The sequence below is a fragment of the Eptatretus burgeri genome, chromosome 17 (genome assembly GCF_056783735.1).
Source record: "Eptatretus burgeri isolate ZD-2024b chromosome 17, Ebu_testis_v1, whole genome shotgun sequence".
Taxonomy (NCBI): domain Eukaryota; kingdom Metazoa; phylum Chordata; class Myxini; order Myxiniformes; family Myxinidae; genus Eptatretus; species Eptatretus burgeri.
The window spans coordinates 42484555-42496821 of record NC_140977.1 but is presented as its reverse complement, the minus strand read 5'-3'; the positions used below and the strand labels follow the sequence as shown (position 1 = coordinate 42496821).

The 12267-nt window shown below is 44.3% G+C and overlaps 1 protein-coding gene across 1 annotated transcript; it reads right to left on the bottom strand.

Moving 5' to 3' along the window:
* Positions 1-1033: 1033 nt before the first annotated feature.
* Positions 1034-3588, bottom strand: RPS20 (ribosomal protein S20). Its single transcript, XM_085861520.1, has 4 exons — positions 3438-3588; positions 1728-1827; positions 1545-1618; positions 1034-1345 (listed from the first exon to the last, which is right to left on the bottom strand). The coding sequence occupies exons 1-4, from the start codon at positions 3438-3440 to the stop codon at positions 1163-1165; spliced, it is 360 nt and encodes a 119-aa protein (XP_085717646.1). The 5' UTR covers positions 3441-3588; the 3' UTR covers positions 1034-1162.
* Between the last annotated feature and the right edge of the window lie 8679 nt (positions 3589-12267).

The window sequence follows — 12267 nt, the reverse complement described above, 5'->3', positions numbered from 1 at the left end:
ATGTTTGTCTATAATCACAAAGTTTCGATTTATTATGTACCTACGTACGAAACAGGGTTCGTTGTTGCTTACAATATGTAAGCATACCCCACCAATACATGTAGAAACGAGATCGCCATTCAGTGGAGCGCATACCTCTGCCAGGCCGAATAGTTTACGTTTTGTATCCCACTGATGGCCTGGATCTGGATCTGGACCTGAACCAAAATCAAATTGGCTTGTTCTTGTCACCTGCCCAACTCATCCACCTCGTTTTGTCAACTCGTCCACAACTTTTTAAAATATCATGTGATGTATCTTGTTGGGCCGTATCTCTCAATGGTGAAGAATCATACAAAATTCGAGTCTTCACCAAAATCTAATCAATTCGTCCTTGTTACATACTCAGCCAGTGCACAACTTTGAAGATATTGGTCGTCACACAAACAAACAATAAACTCCTGCACTCTGTTCAATCCCATTCTCCCCTCCAGGCCTTCAAAACAGCTGTTCACCACCACTTTTTTTCTTCCCCCATCCAAAACCACGATCTTTTCTACCCCCGTAAATCCACCCCAACCCCACCTCGTTCAAATTCCCTGCTTTCTTTCCTGAAAGTCCCTGTGGTGTCCATCTTCTTCACCCCATGTTCCCCACCCAATCCCTCTCCCAATGCCTGTTCCCCAGTTTTGTTCTTCCCTTCTCCCACCCCTCTTGTCTCCTGCCGCCCTTGTTGTGCATGAGCTCTCATACAAGCCTCGACAATGTATTAAAAAAAAAAAACACACACACAAAAGGGAATATGTAACCTCGGTCCACCTTCGGTGCCAGAGATAAAAATTCACAGCTTTGATGGGACAATTGCACCATAACTTCAAAAACATGTTGTGATGGACAGGAAAAGGTGCAAACAAAGCAGCCCTATTCCCATCTCATAAAGAAAATTAAAATATTCTTTAAACAATTTTAAAGGATTCACAAGAGAGAGCTGATGCATCTCAAGAAGCAGTCCTGAGACTATAATCAGGAAAAGAAGGGCAAACAAATCGATGCGTTGTAAAGGTCAAAGCTCAGTTTTATTTATCATGGTTACAAGATGGCATCAATGACAACAGCCCCAGTTACCAATGTTTAAATCCACCCTGATGGAAACAAGCCAAATGAACCACACAAGCCGCCTCCACTACGCGTCGGCGATGGTCACTTCAACCTCGACTCCAGGCTCGATGCTGATGGATGTTATCTGTTTGACAATCTCAGAGGAGCTGTGTAGATCGATGAGACGTTTGTGGATGCGCATCTGGAAGCGGTCCCATGTTTTGGACCCTTCACCGCATGGTGTTTTGCGTGTGGTGATGCGCAGCACCTGCACAGGACGGAGGAGAATAACAAAAGAAATACCGTTGCAATTTTAGATTTCACAATTAGGGGAGAAGGGTGGCGGGACTGTCGTTTCCACCACAGTGGGACTTTTTTTTTTTTCCATCAGCCAATGGAACGGTTCAAACACGACGAAAGCGGAATCAGCATTTTGACTACCCCTTGCGTGTGTATAATCGGCATACCTTGGTGGGCATGCGAACAGGTCCCTTGACCTTCAAGTTCTTGTCCTTGGCTCCACGGACCAAATCAGCACACACTACAACAGCAAACCACACAATTAGGGCGTTCGGCCGAAGATGCATCGGACTTTGCCATTTCCAAACATACACAAGAGAAGCTTCCGCGACGAGACGTTTCATTCAAACCTTTCTCCAGAGACTTCACATTGCGACTGGTTAATGTGATACGGATGCGATGGATCTGGACCTCGGACTCCACGGGAGCTTTTCCTGGGTCCTTGAATGCCTGGGTGAAAGACTGCTTTACAAACACATCCGCAGAACCACCGAAGGGCTATAAATATTGCATTACAGAAACTGTACAGAATTACATTACAGAAATGCCAGGGGATTTCAACGAAATATGTGTTTATAAAAAAATTCCTGCATGACAAATTTGGGAATGTTGGCCTTATGGTTTCAAATGAATTATACCAATGTTGGCTTGGATAACTTTCCCTCCTTTTTAAACACAACAAACCACTGCAACCTCAACATTACGAGCTTCACAAAGCATATTACTCAATCGTTCCTGGGAAAGTCCCAGGCAGTGTATAAGAACACAATCACACGAGGCCTGAACACAGAGGTGTTGGAAAAAGAAAAAAATTACAACATGCAGGCGGTGTATAAGCACAAGACCTGAAAGCCAATCGTTCGATTGTAATTTCTGAATCCAAACACAACCCTCAAACTTCCTCTGGATGAAAATGGCCGTGCAACATTTGGTTGCACCGGTTCCTGCAGGGTCCGAATGCATCAACAACAAAACAAGCCGGTAGGCGACATGGGTGGTCGCTACATAATTGCATACTAGTCATACAGTTTTTGACGGATCGGGCTGAAAATTTTTGACAAAGAGGGTGATTATAGTGCACATAAAAGCCTGGAAGCCGATTTTTGATTTTCGAAAAAATTAATTTTTTTAATGATTTTTCAAAAAATTCAAAGTCCCGTTGCTAGGCAACAGTAGTGTCCATAGCAACGGTGCTCAAAAACATACAACTAGTTCCTGGTATGAACCTACCAGTCAAGTTTCATCAAAATCGGTTGACTCCTCTGGCCTCCAGAGCTGTCCATTACATACAGACATACAAGCCGGTAGGCGACAGGGGTGGTCACAACATAATTGCATACTAGTCATAATTTTTGACGGATCGGGCTCAAATTTTTTGACAAAGACGTTGATTATAGTGCGCATAAAAGCCTGGAAGCCGATTTTTCATTTTCAAAAAAAACAATTTTTTTTTAGGATTTTTCAAAAATGTCAAAGTCCCGTTGCTAGGCAACGGTGGTGTCCATAGCAACGGTGCTCAAAAGCATACAACGAGATCCTGGTATGAACCTTCCTGTCAAGTTTCATCAAAATCGGTTGACTCCTCTGGCCTCCAGAGCTGTCCATACATACAAACATAGACAGACGGAAAAAGTGAAAATAAGGGTACTCTAGCGACCACCCAACAAACATACAGACAGAAAACCTGAGAATAAGGGTACTCCAGCGACCATCCCTCCAAAAACCTCTTAAATGCAAGGAAAAAAAATGTGCAGTGCAAAACGGCCATGGCGACGAAGTTGGCAGCAGACGCGACACCAAGCAGTTCTTTTGGCGGAGTGTGAAATACTCTGTGAAAATTTCAACCTCGAACCTGAGCGAAGATTAGGTAGAAAGCGTTAACGGTGCGAGATTTAAAAAAAAACGAATGATCCACGAGAATCATCGAAAACGCTTCGTACGGGAGTCCGCAGACGGACGGTGGCCTCGTGTCTCGGCGCAGACGGGAGTAAAACGTGCTGATAAATGCGCTTTAAAACCATAATGTCCACACAGGTACACGGTCGTTCCACAGTACTTACCATGACTGTGAACTGGCCGACTTGAGCGGTTAAAAAGTTGCCGATTAAACTCCTTTCCAACCAGACAGCGGTGAGCCAGCCACACTCGCGATCCTCACCAGGCCGCTGAAGAGAAGGGAAGAGGAAATGACGTCATCTTACGTCACGTAAATCCAGGAACGACGGCGAAGCAGTGCAAAGTTACCCGAATTATAAAGTTACCGAATGTAATGATTTTACATATTATTTGGTAGTTCATTGGTAATGCTTTATATTTTCAATATATATGAATATTTAAAATAAATAAAAACTCTCAGGACGAAAGTCAAGTAACGTGTTACGTCATCACGTATAAATCTTGCGTTCACGGTTTTTTTATCAGGAGCAAATTCTGGTGAAGTTCTTAATTCCCGATTGTATGGCTGGATGTAATATTGTAATCTACCTATAATTCAGTGTGTGCGCGTGCGTGTGTGCGTGTGTGTGCGTGTGTGTGTGCGTGTGTGTGCGTGTGCGTGTGTGTGTATGTGTGTGTATGTGTGTGTATGTGTGTGTGTGCGTGCGTGCGTGTCTGTGTGCGTGTCTGTGTGCGTGTCTGTGTGCGTGTGTGTGTGCGTGTGTGTGTGTGTGTGTGTGTGTGTGTGTGTGTGTGTGTGTGTGTGTGCGTGCGTGTGTGCGTGCGTGCGTGCGTGCGTGTGTTTGTGTGTGTTTGTGTGTGTGTGTGTCTGTGTGGGTATGTGTGTGTGTGACTGTGACCGCTGTTTCCAGACAACCTCTGGTCCGATCTAATTGAAACTTGCCAGGTATATCGCTGGGGACCTGAGGATGTGCCTTTTCAAGGTTTGATATTAATTGGACAAGTGGTTCCCAAGTTATGGCCATTTATTTACCAACCAATGACAGGACACGTTGCTGTGTAGGCGTGGCCGTTGGGGAAGAGATCCTCAGCCGCGTTCCCCATTACGGGTTACAACGTACGGACTTCCGAATAGTGATGACTGTGCTATATCACGTGCTGTATCACGTGATCACAGCGCACGGACAGGTGCCCGTTTTCGTCGGAGACGACTTCAAATTGTTTTCAGAACAATTGGGATGCTATTTCCACGCGAATGATGTGGTCGACGAGAGCAAACAGAAGTTGATCTTGCCCACCTGTGTAGACGGTGGTCGGTTGCACCTGTGCAGACGGTGGTCGATGTCTTTTTGCTCCATTACAGGAACGCGATTCATCCTGTCACGGGTGATTCTCCAGCCATTCGTCTCTATGGACGGGCATTGCGGTCCAGACTGGATTTGCTGCGACCTGGAGGGTCGGGGAGTGGGACGGTGTCGCGCCCGACGCTGCTGCGCAGTTTTGATATGGGACAGCGGGTAATGGTGCGCGATTATTTCCACGGTTCCAAATGGGTGCCGGCTGTGGTATCTGTGGTACTGGGGCCGGCGAATTGCATGGTGCGGACTGATAGTGGGGAGGTGTGGAAGTGGCACGTGGACCAAATGCATGATCGCTGTTCAGCGTCACCCCCCCCCCCCCATGCCGAGCGATGTGGGACCCTCACCTGTAATGTCGCCGTGGCCAGGCGTTGTATCGCCAGGGCCGGATGTGCCGACGCCCACGGGGTCTTCACCTGATTCAGTCCTGCCCGAGGACGTCGGGCAGGCTGGTCGGCCGGGGGCGGTTGTTATTGCGGATGGGGAAACTCCGGCGAGGGTGTCACCTCGACCGAGCCGGGAGGCGTCTGAGCCTGGGCCGTCTGGCGTCGCTGCCCGCTCGAGGCGGGTCAGGGTGCGGCCGCGGTACTTGGAGGATTTTGAGTGTTGATTGGTTTCGGTTGGTCATGTTATGATTGTCCTTTCATCATTTGACTTGTCATTTTATGAGGGGAGGAGTGTGCTGTATCACGTGATTGGGTTTTCGCATATCATGACTCGCCCACTAGGGGTGGCAGGAATGTACATCAGGACGCGCAATAAAGCGGAGCTGCTGCTAACACTCTTGCTTCTCATGTTCCACTGCACCTCGGACACCACAATGACTTACTGTATTAATATGGAATAGGCAAAGCCAAGAAGCGAACGTAGAAATCTTCTTGCATTCGCTTCTGACTTTACCTATAACTTGTTCACAACTGTATACTTGCCAACTATACCGTGGTACATGTAAGTGCCGCACAGCTGATGATTTTGACGCAATTTCCGGTTACTTCGGCCTGGATTCGGGATCAGCGATCAACTAATGTAAATCACGATTAAAAAATTTTTTTTGATGATGCGGGAGATATCTTTATTAAAATTAACTTTGGGAAAAAAATAATTGAATAAATAAATAAACACTTCCGGTCATGATCTCCCAGCATGCATCATTCCCCATGAAAAAAACTGGAAACAAAAAAAAAAAACCAGAAACAAAACAAAAACCGAAGCAAAAGGGTCATAGCCAACGACACGGATTCACAATTGGCAGGGTATTGTGTTGTTTTTGTTGTTTCCTATTCTCTCATGTGCACGCGTTAAATAATATTCACAAGATCGAAATAAAACCCAATCGTGTTTATACACCGCACAGCGTTTAAAAACAACCGGAAGCAAAAGGGTCATAGCCAACGACACGGATTCCAAATAGCCAGGGGGTATTGTGTTGTTGTTGTTGTTGTTTCCTATTCTCTCACGTGCACACGTTAAGTATGAAGCTCACTACGTTCGCTATTATAATTTCTTATGGGCATTTATAGATAAACACAATGCCCCAATCCAGTCGTCGTTTATAAGAGCGGAGGAACGGCCTGTGTGGTTGTTTCTGGCATGCGGTTTGAATTATTTTATTCTTTTTGCACGTGCGGCCACGTGCGTACGGGCACGCACTAGTAAAAATAAATCCAACTGATTTGTTGTCTCGTACCTTCGGCGATAATCGTAATTATCAAGACTCGTGTAAAAAGTCATTTGGTCCATCTTGCCTGCGTCACAATGAGCTGTGTGTGAAACACGAGAACTGCTTGTTGTTTGATACAAACCAAGCCCAAGTTCACCAACCTGCCCCACATTGCACCGGTGATAATGTTAGTACGTGAATGTATTATTTTTCACCGACTATGAAAGACATCGCCAGTTACACCGCTCGATTCTTCATGCATCAAATATGAGCGAAAACATCAAAACCGATTTGGTTTCTTCACAAAGGTTGCATTGTAAGACAGATCGCCATTGATTGCTTCAGGCTCTTTGCACAAATCTAACGTCCTGTCTCGCAAGTTCTGAACGAGTGCAGGGCCAGAAATGTTATTTCCATCGAACGAAGTTCAACCTCTGTTTCCCATTCTCCATTATTAAATGTCACTTGAACGAGATCTGGTTCATGGTTTCAGTGCCCACAGGTTCATCGCTGGACTTGCTTTCCCAACGCTGGTGGTGTGGTGAATGAGATTGACCATGTCATTGTTGATGGTGGTTGGGGGATGATCCATAACTGCAAGGTCTACCAGAGTGCGCAATTCCTCAATACCGACCTCAGACTGGTGGTAGCAACTCTGAAGTTTCAGCTTAAATCTGGGAGAATGGTACCATCCTAGCCTCGGCAAGCTCAAGGATGAGAGGGTAGCTGAGGAGTTTGTGAACAGGCTGAGTGGGGATTTGGGGGGTTTGGGGGGTCCTGAAGAGTTGTGGAGTGCCTTCAAGACCACCGTCCTTGAAACACACTCACTAACCTGGCTGGGACACGACTGAGATGGTCGTCATGCAGCATTCTTCTGATATGAGCACTCGCTGCCATTGTTGATTGAACTTGTGTTACGGATATTTTTTCTCCTCCAGGAACGGGGTATGGTGATCATGTGTAATATAATTATTCAAATTTTCCTGATAGGGGAAAAAAGGGGGGAATTGTGGAAGAAAAATAATTATATTAATGTACTCTCAATTATAATGGTTGCTGGTGCTTTATAAATTTAATTTTTTATGCTACAAGTCAAATTGGCTGTCAGTTATGTTTCCCTTTACCCAAGAGTCTTTTGACCTAAATATTGATCAAAGGAATTCTCTTACTATGAAACAAGGTGACCTGGTTGATAACACTGCAACTTTTGCCATGATTATGTCATTCTCTTTCACCTAGTGGACACGTATTGCAGGTGGAGTTCTTTTGCCTCATGCTTATCAGCCCCCCACCCCACTCCCACAAAAGCATATAAATACCATGAAATTTAATCTTAGCTTCGTGCAAATCATTTTGTGGATGTTTACCATCTCAGTGTTTAGGACTCCATGGAACCATGGAAGAATAAAAGTTCTCTGATCAATTGTACACTCCGTTGTGGACAGTGAATTAATTGTTTCTTACAAATTGAGTAGTAGGACTTACACCGAGTCAGTTAACAACAAAATTCCACAACATCAGGAAGTAAATTTACAACTGCTGGAATACCAGGGGAATTACATCTACCAGGGTATTCTTTCTGTGGTCCAGGCACAAACTTGGATAAAAGATTAGATGAGGCAGACAATCCTAAACCATGGAGCAAACCCATCAATAGAGTTGATGAAGTGTGCATGAGACACGATATTGATTATGGGAATACCACAACGTTGGAAGAAAAACATGAAGCCGATAGAAAAATGTTGTATAATTTGTCTCTGATACAAAATCCAACCTTGAGAGAAAAAAGTTGATCGGTTCATCGTGAAGAAGATGATCAGTGCTAAATTGAAACTTGGACTTGGAAATTCAAAAAACTTATAGGCTCTAATGATGTCATTAAGATTGAAGAGCAATTCGCTGATGAATTACATAAACCAATAATCACAAAGTTTCAGAGAAGGAAGGTTTATTCCAAGGAAGTAGATTATATCTGGTCTACTGATTTAATTGAACTCAATAATGATAAGGGGTACAAGTATGCTTTAACCGTTATTGATTTGAGGAGTAGATACGCATGGGTTGTCCCTTTAAAAAACAAAACAGGTAATACTCTTATGTTAGCCTTTCAACAGATATTCAATAAAAGTAAGAGAAAACCTAAAAAATTGTGGACTGATGAGGGTACAGAGTTCGACAACAAAATGTTTGAATTTTCTTAAGAATAACAGAATTACATTATACAGTACCTTTAATGAAGGAAAAGCCGTTGTTATTGAGCAATTCAATCGTACTTTAAAAGAGAGACTATATAAAAAATTCACTCAACTCGGTTCTCAACAATGGCTATCTTTAATTCAGGACATTGTCGATAAGTATAATAACACGATTCACACCTCAACAAATACTAAACCATCAGAAACATTTACAAAATTTGGATATGAAAAAGAGATTAATGTCAGAAAGCCTAAGTTCAAAGTTGGTGATATAGTAAGAATATACAGGTGGAAATCTCATTTTGAAAAAGGTTCTACAAAGCGATGGACAAATGAACTTTTTAAAATCGTTGATGTAATAGATACGGTTCGTTGGACTTATAAGGTATATGATTTAGAAGGGGGAAGAGATTTTAGGTTCATTTTAATCACAGGAATTAAAAAAGACAAAGATAAATCAAAAATTTTATTTGACTCCACCCCTTTTTAACTCCACCCCTTTTTAACTCCACCCCTTTTTGACTCCACCCCTTTTAAACTCCACCCCTTTTTGACTCCACCCCTTTTTGACTCCACCCCTTTTTGACTGCCACTTTTTAACAACCCACACAAGCCACGCCCACACAAGCTCCACCCACGCAAACACCACCCACATAACCACATCCATCATAACCACATAATTAGTGATTAGTTAATTAGTTCCCCACACACGTTTATTTAATTTAAAAAAATTATCCTCCACCCACACAAGCCCCACCCATCCACATAAGCCCCACCCACCCAAGCCCCACCCCCACCTTTGACCCACCACCCCCCTCATCCCATCCCCACACGGGGAAGGGGGGGAGAGGGAGGAGGGGGGTGGTAGGTCATTGGGGGAGCGCACCTACCCCCCCTTTACATCTCCTTTATTCTTTTCTTGTATTCAAAATCAGATAATTATAAGGAAAGCAAATATATTAACATTGAACAAAAGTAAGAACTTTGAACAAAATCTTCTTTTGCAGCAGTCTGATGGTTTGTTTTGGTTTTGAAACTCGATCAACATGTTCTGTTCAAAACAAAGAGTGAAGAACAATTAGGGTATATAGAGATGATTATATTGTTATAGATTTCCGCCCGCCGGCGTGCGGAAGACCGTTTCTAGCCGAATCGCGGCCGTACGCCCACCGGACGAGCAATCCAGTCGCAGCCTTCCGGATCAAACGCAGGAATCCAGCTACAGGTGTGTTTTTAATGCACACCACAGCCTTGTCAGTACTCTTCCCGCACGCTACAGGGTCCGATCGTCGAATTGTCGATTTACCTAATTATTCGTGCAGGAAGGCTACCAAGAGGTTGTACCTCAACGGGAGCTGCTTGGAAACAAGCCACGTACGCAGCTCGCTCCGTTCTGCGGATACCGAGCGGTGTATTTATCGCGCAGCCCCGTTGGACCCGATCACTTTATCGGCTCTTAAAAAGCCAGCTATATTCCGAACTCAATGATGGCATTTCAATGAGGGAAAGGATGCAACGAACGGGTTAACATTCACACAAGGGCATTCATTTATAAAATGACACATGTGCAATCATGCAGTCATGTATGCAACCAATGCACGTATGGGACAAAACACGAGCAAGAAGAACTACTGTGGTCTATTATTGTGCGTGTGTGTGTGTGTGTGTGTGTGTGTGTGTGCATGTTCTACTTTAGGGAATAACTTAATTTTCCTTTTACATTCATCACCATCGAGTATATTCACTTTATCTCTTCAAGCACGAAAGAAAAGGCTATTCTTCCTTCGGTTTTGTAAAACTAGTACGGACCCGCGGATGTGCCTTTTCGAGGTTTGAGAGAGAGAGGCTGCACATACTGGCACTCACCTACGGGCACGCACCTACGGGCCTGTACTAGTTTTACAAAACCGAAGGAAGAATAGCCTTTTCTTTCGTGCTTGAAGAGATAAAGTGAATATACTCGATGGTGATGAATGTAAAAGGAAAATTAAGTTATTCCCTAAAGTAGAACATGGACAAATATTCGTTGGTTCACTCTTTGAGTGGAATGAAAATATGAAAGGGAAGAAGTGCTTTAATCAGTAAGTCTCAATTTTACATTTGCTTGTATGGGAGGGAAGGGGATAGGTGGGGAGAAAATCAGTCTCCTATTTTGGACTTTTGGGGCTTGAGTTAGAAAGTTTTTCCCTTTCCCCCCATTCATTTGAATGGATGCCACATAAACCCCATTTAACCTCTACTGACAGATGGTAAGGCAGAGGGTGGAGTCATCAGCAAAGAGATAAAGAGGATTTTCCAGAGTGAGAGAGATCATTGATGAAAACCAGAAAAAAGAACAGGGCCAAGAACAATACCTTGAGGAACTCCAGCCTGGACAGGAAGGGGGGGATGAGAGAACTCCATTAAGCGCCACACGTTGGCTGTGACTGGAGAGGAAGTCTGTGAGTTATGAGTGGAGATGGCCTTGGATGCCATAGAAAGAGAGTTTGGTGAGTAGGGCAGGGTGCCAGACAATCGAAAGCAAGCGATATCTCTTGGGAGATGGCCTTGATTTCATGTCTGGCATTGAGGATCTCCATCCATTGTTGGGAGAGCAGAAGCAGCATTTCCAGGGTCGAGTGACCTGGTCTGAGAAAGCTAGTAAAGCTGAGATATACATGCTGGGAAAGCTCGTAAAGAGTAGAATACACACACTTCTTTGATTTAGTCATAAACAACTTTGTAAAACTTTATCTATCCAGTGATCATCTTTGTCAGCAGAGCAAAACATGACTCCCTCCGATCTATCCCCTCCACCCCACACTCCTTCCCGGGGCTGTAAACAAACTCCAAAACCCCTCTATGTTGCAAGTTTGAAGTCCACAAAGTTCCATCTGATACCATGGTAAAACTGTAGATATATACTAAATATTCTATGTAGTCTTAACTCTTCAGCTTGCAACTATGTAGCAAGTTGAGGTCTTCCTTCTGTGCACAGGAGTGTCTTGTATCTTATTCAATAAACAGTTTGTATTGAACTTAAGTTTTCCTGTGGCTAGAAATTGTACCGACAGTACCTGTGCAGGACGACGAAAGTCCGAGTCTTTAAATCCTCGGTGCTTCCATTCTTGCTCTACGGATGCGAGACCTGGATTCCAACCAAGGATCTGAGATGTAGACTTAACTCCTTCAGGACCAGGTCTCTTCGGAGAATCCTTGGATATCACTGGTCAGACTTTGTGTCCAACGAGCGGTTGCTGAGATTCGGATGAGATTTGTTACCTTATAGTCCGTGAGCGTCAGCTGCAGCTGTATGGACATGTGGCTCGTTTTCCTGATGCTGATCCTGCTCACCAGATTCTATCAGCAAGGGAGCCTCGTGAATGGAGGTTGATCGGCATCTCAAGGAGATTGGAATGGGCCAGGCATCTGCCTGAGGCATGGCCAGACGGAGGTCCTTCGAGTACCAGCAGAAAGTGGACACAGTGACGCGCTGCTCCGGTGCATGCTCCCACACCTGACCTATCATGTGCAGCCTGTGGCTGCCGGTTGCATCATTTTCGGTGGGCGTGGCTGTGCCACTGATGCAGTGCCCTCTATTACCAGTACACTGGTACTCATTTCACTGACCTCAGAAGGATGACGGGCTGAGTCAAACTCACCTGTTGTTAATGCAACGGCTGACATGGACTCAAACTCATGACACTAAGATCTTAAGCCAGCCATCTTAACTGTTAAGCCAACACCAGGCCGAAGGGATAGTTGATGTGATATATAATTATGGCCTGAATTATATATTTTT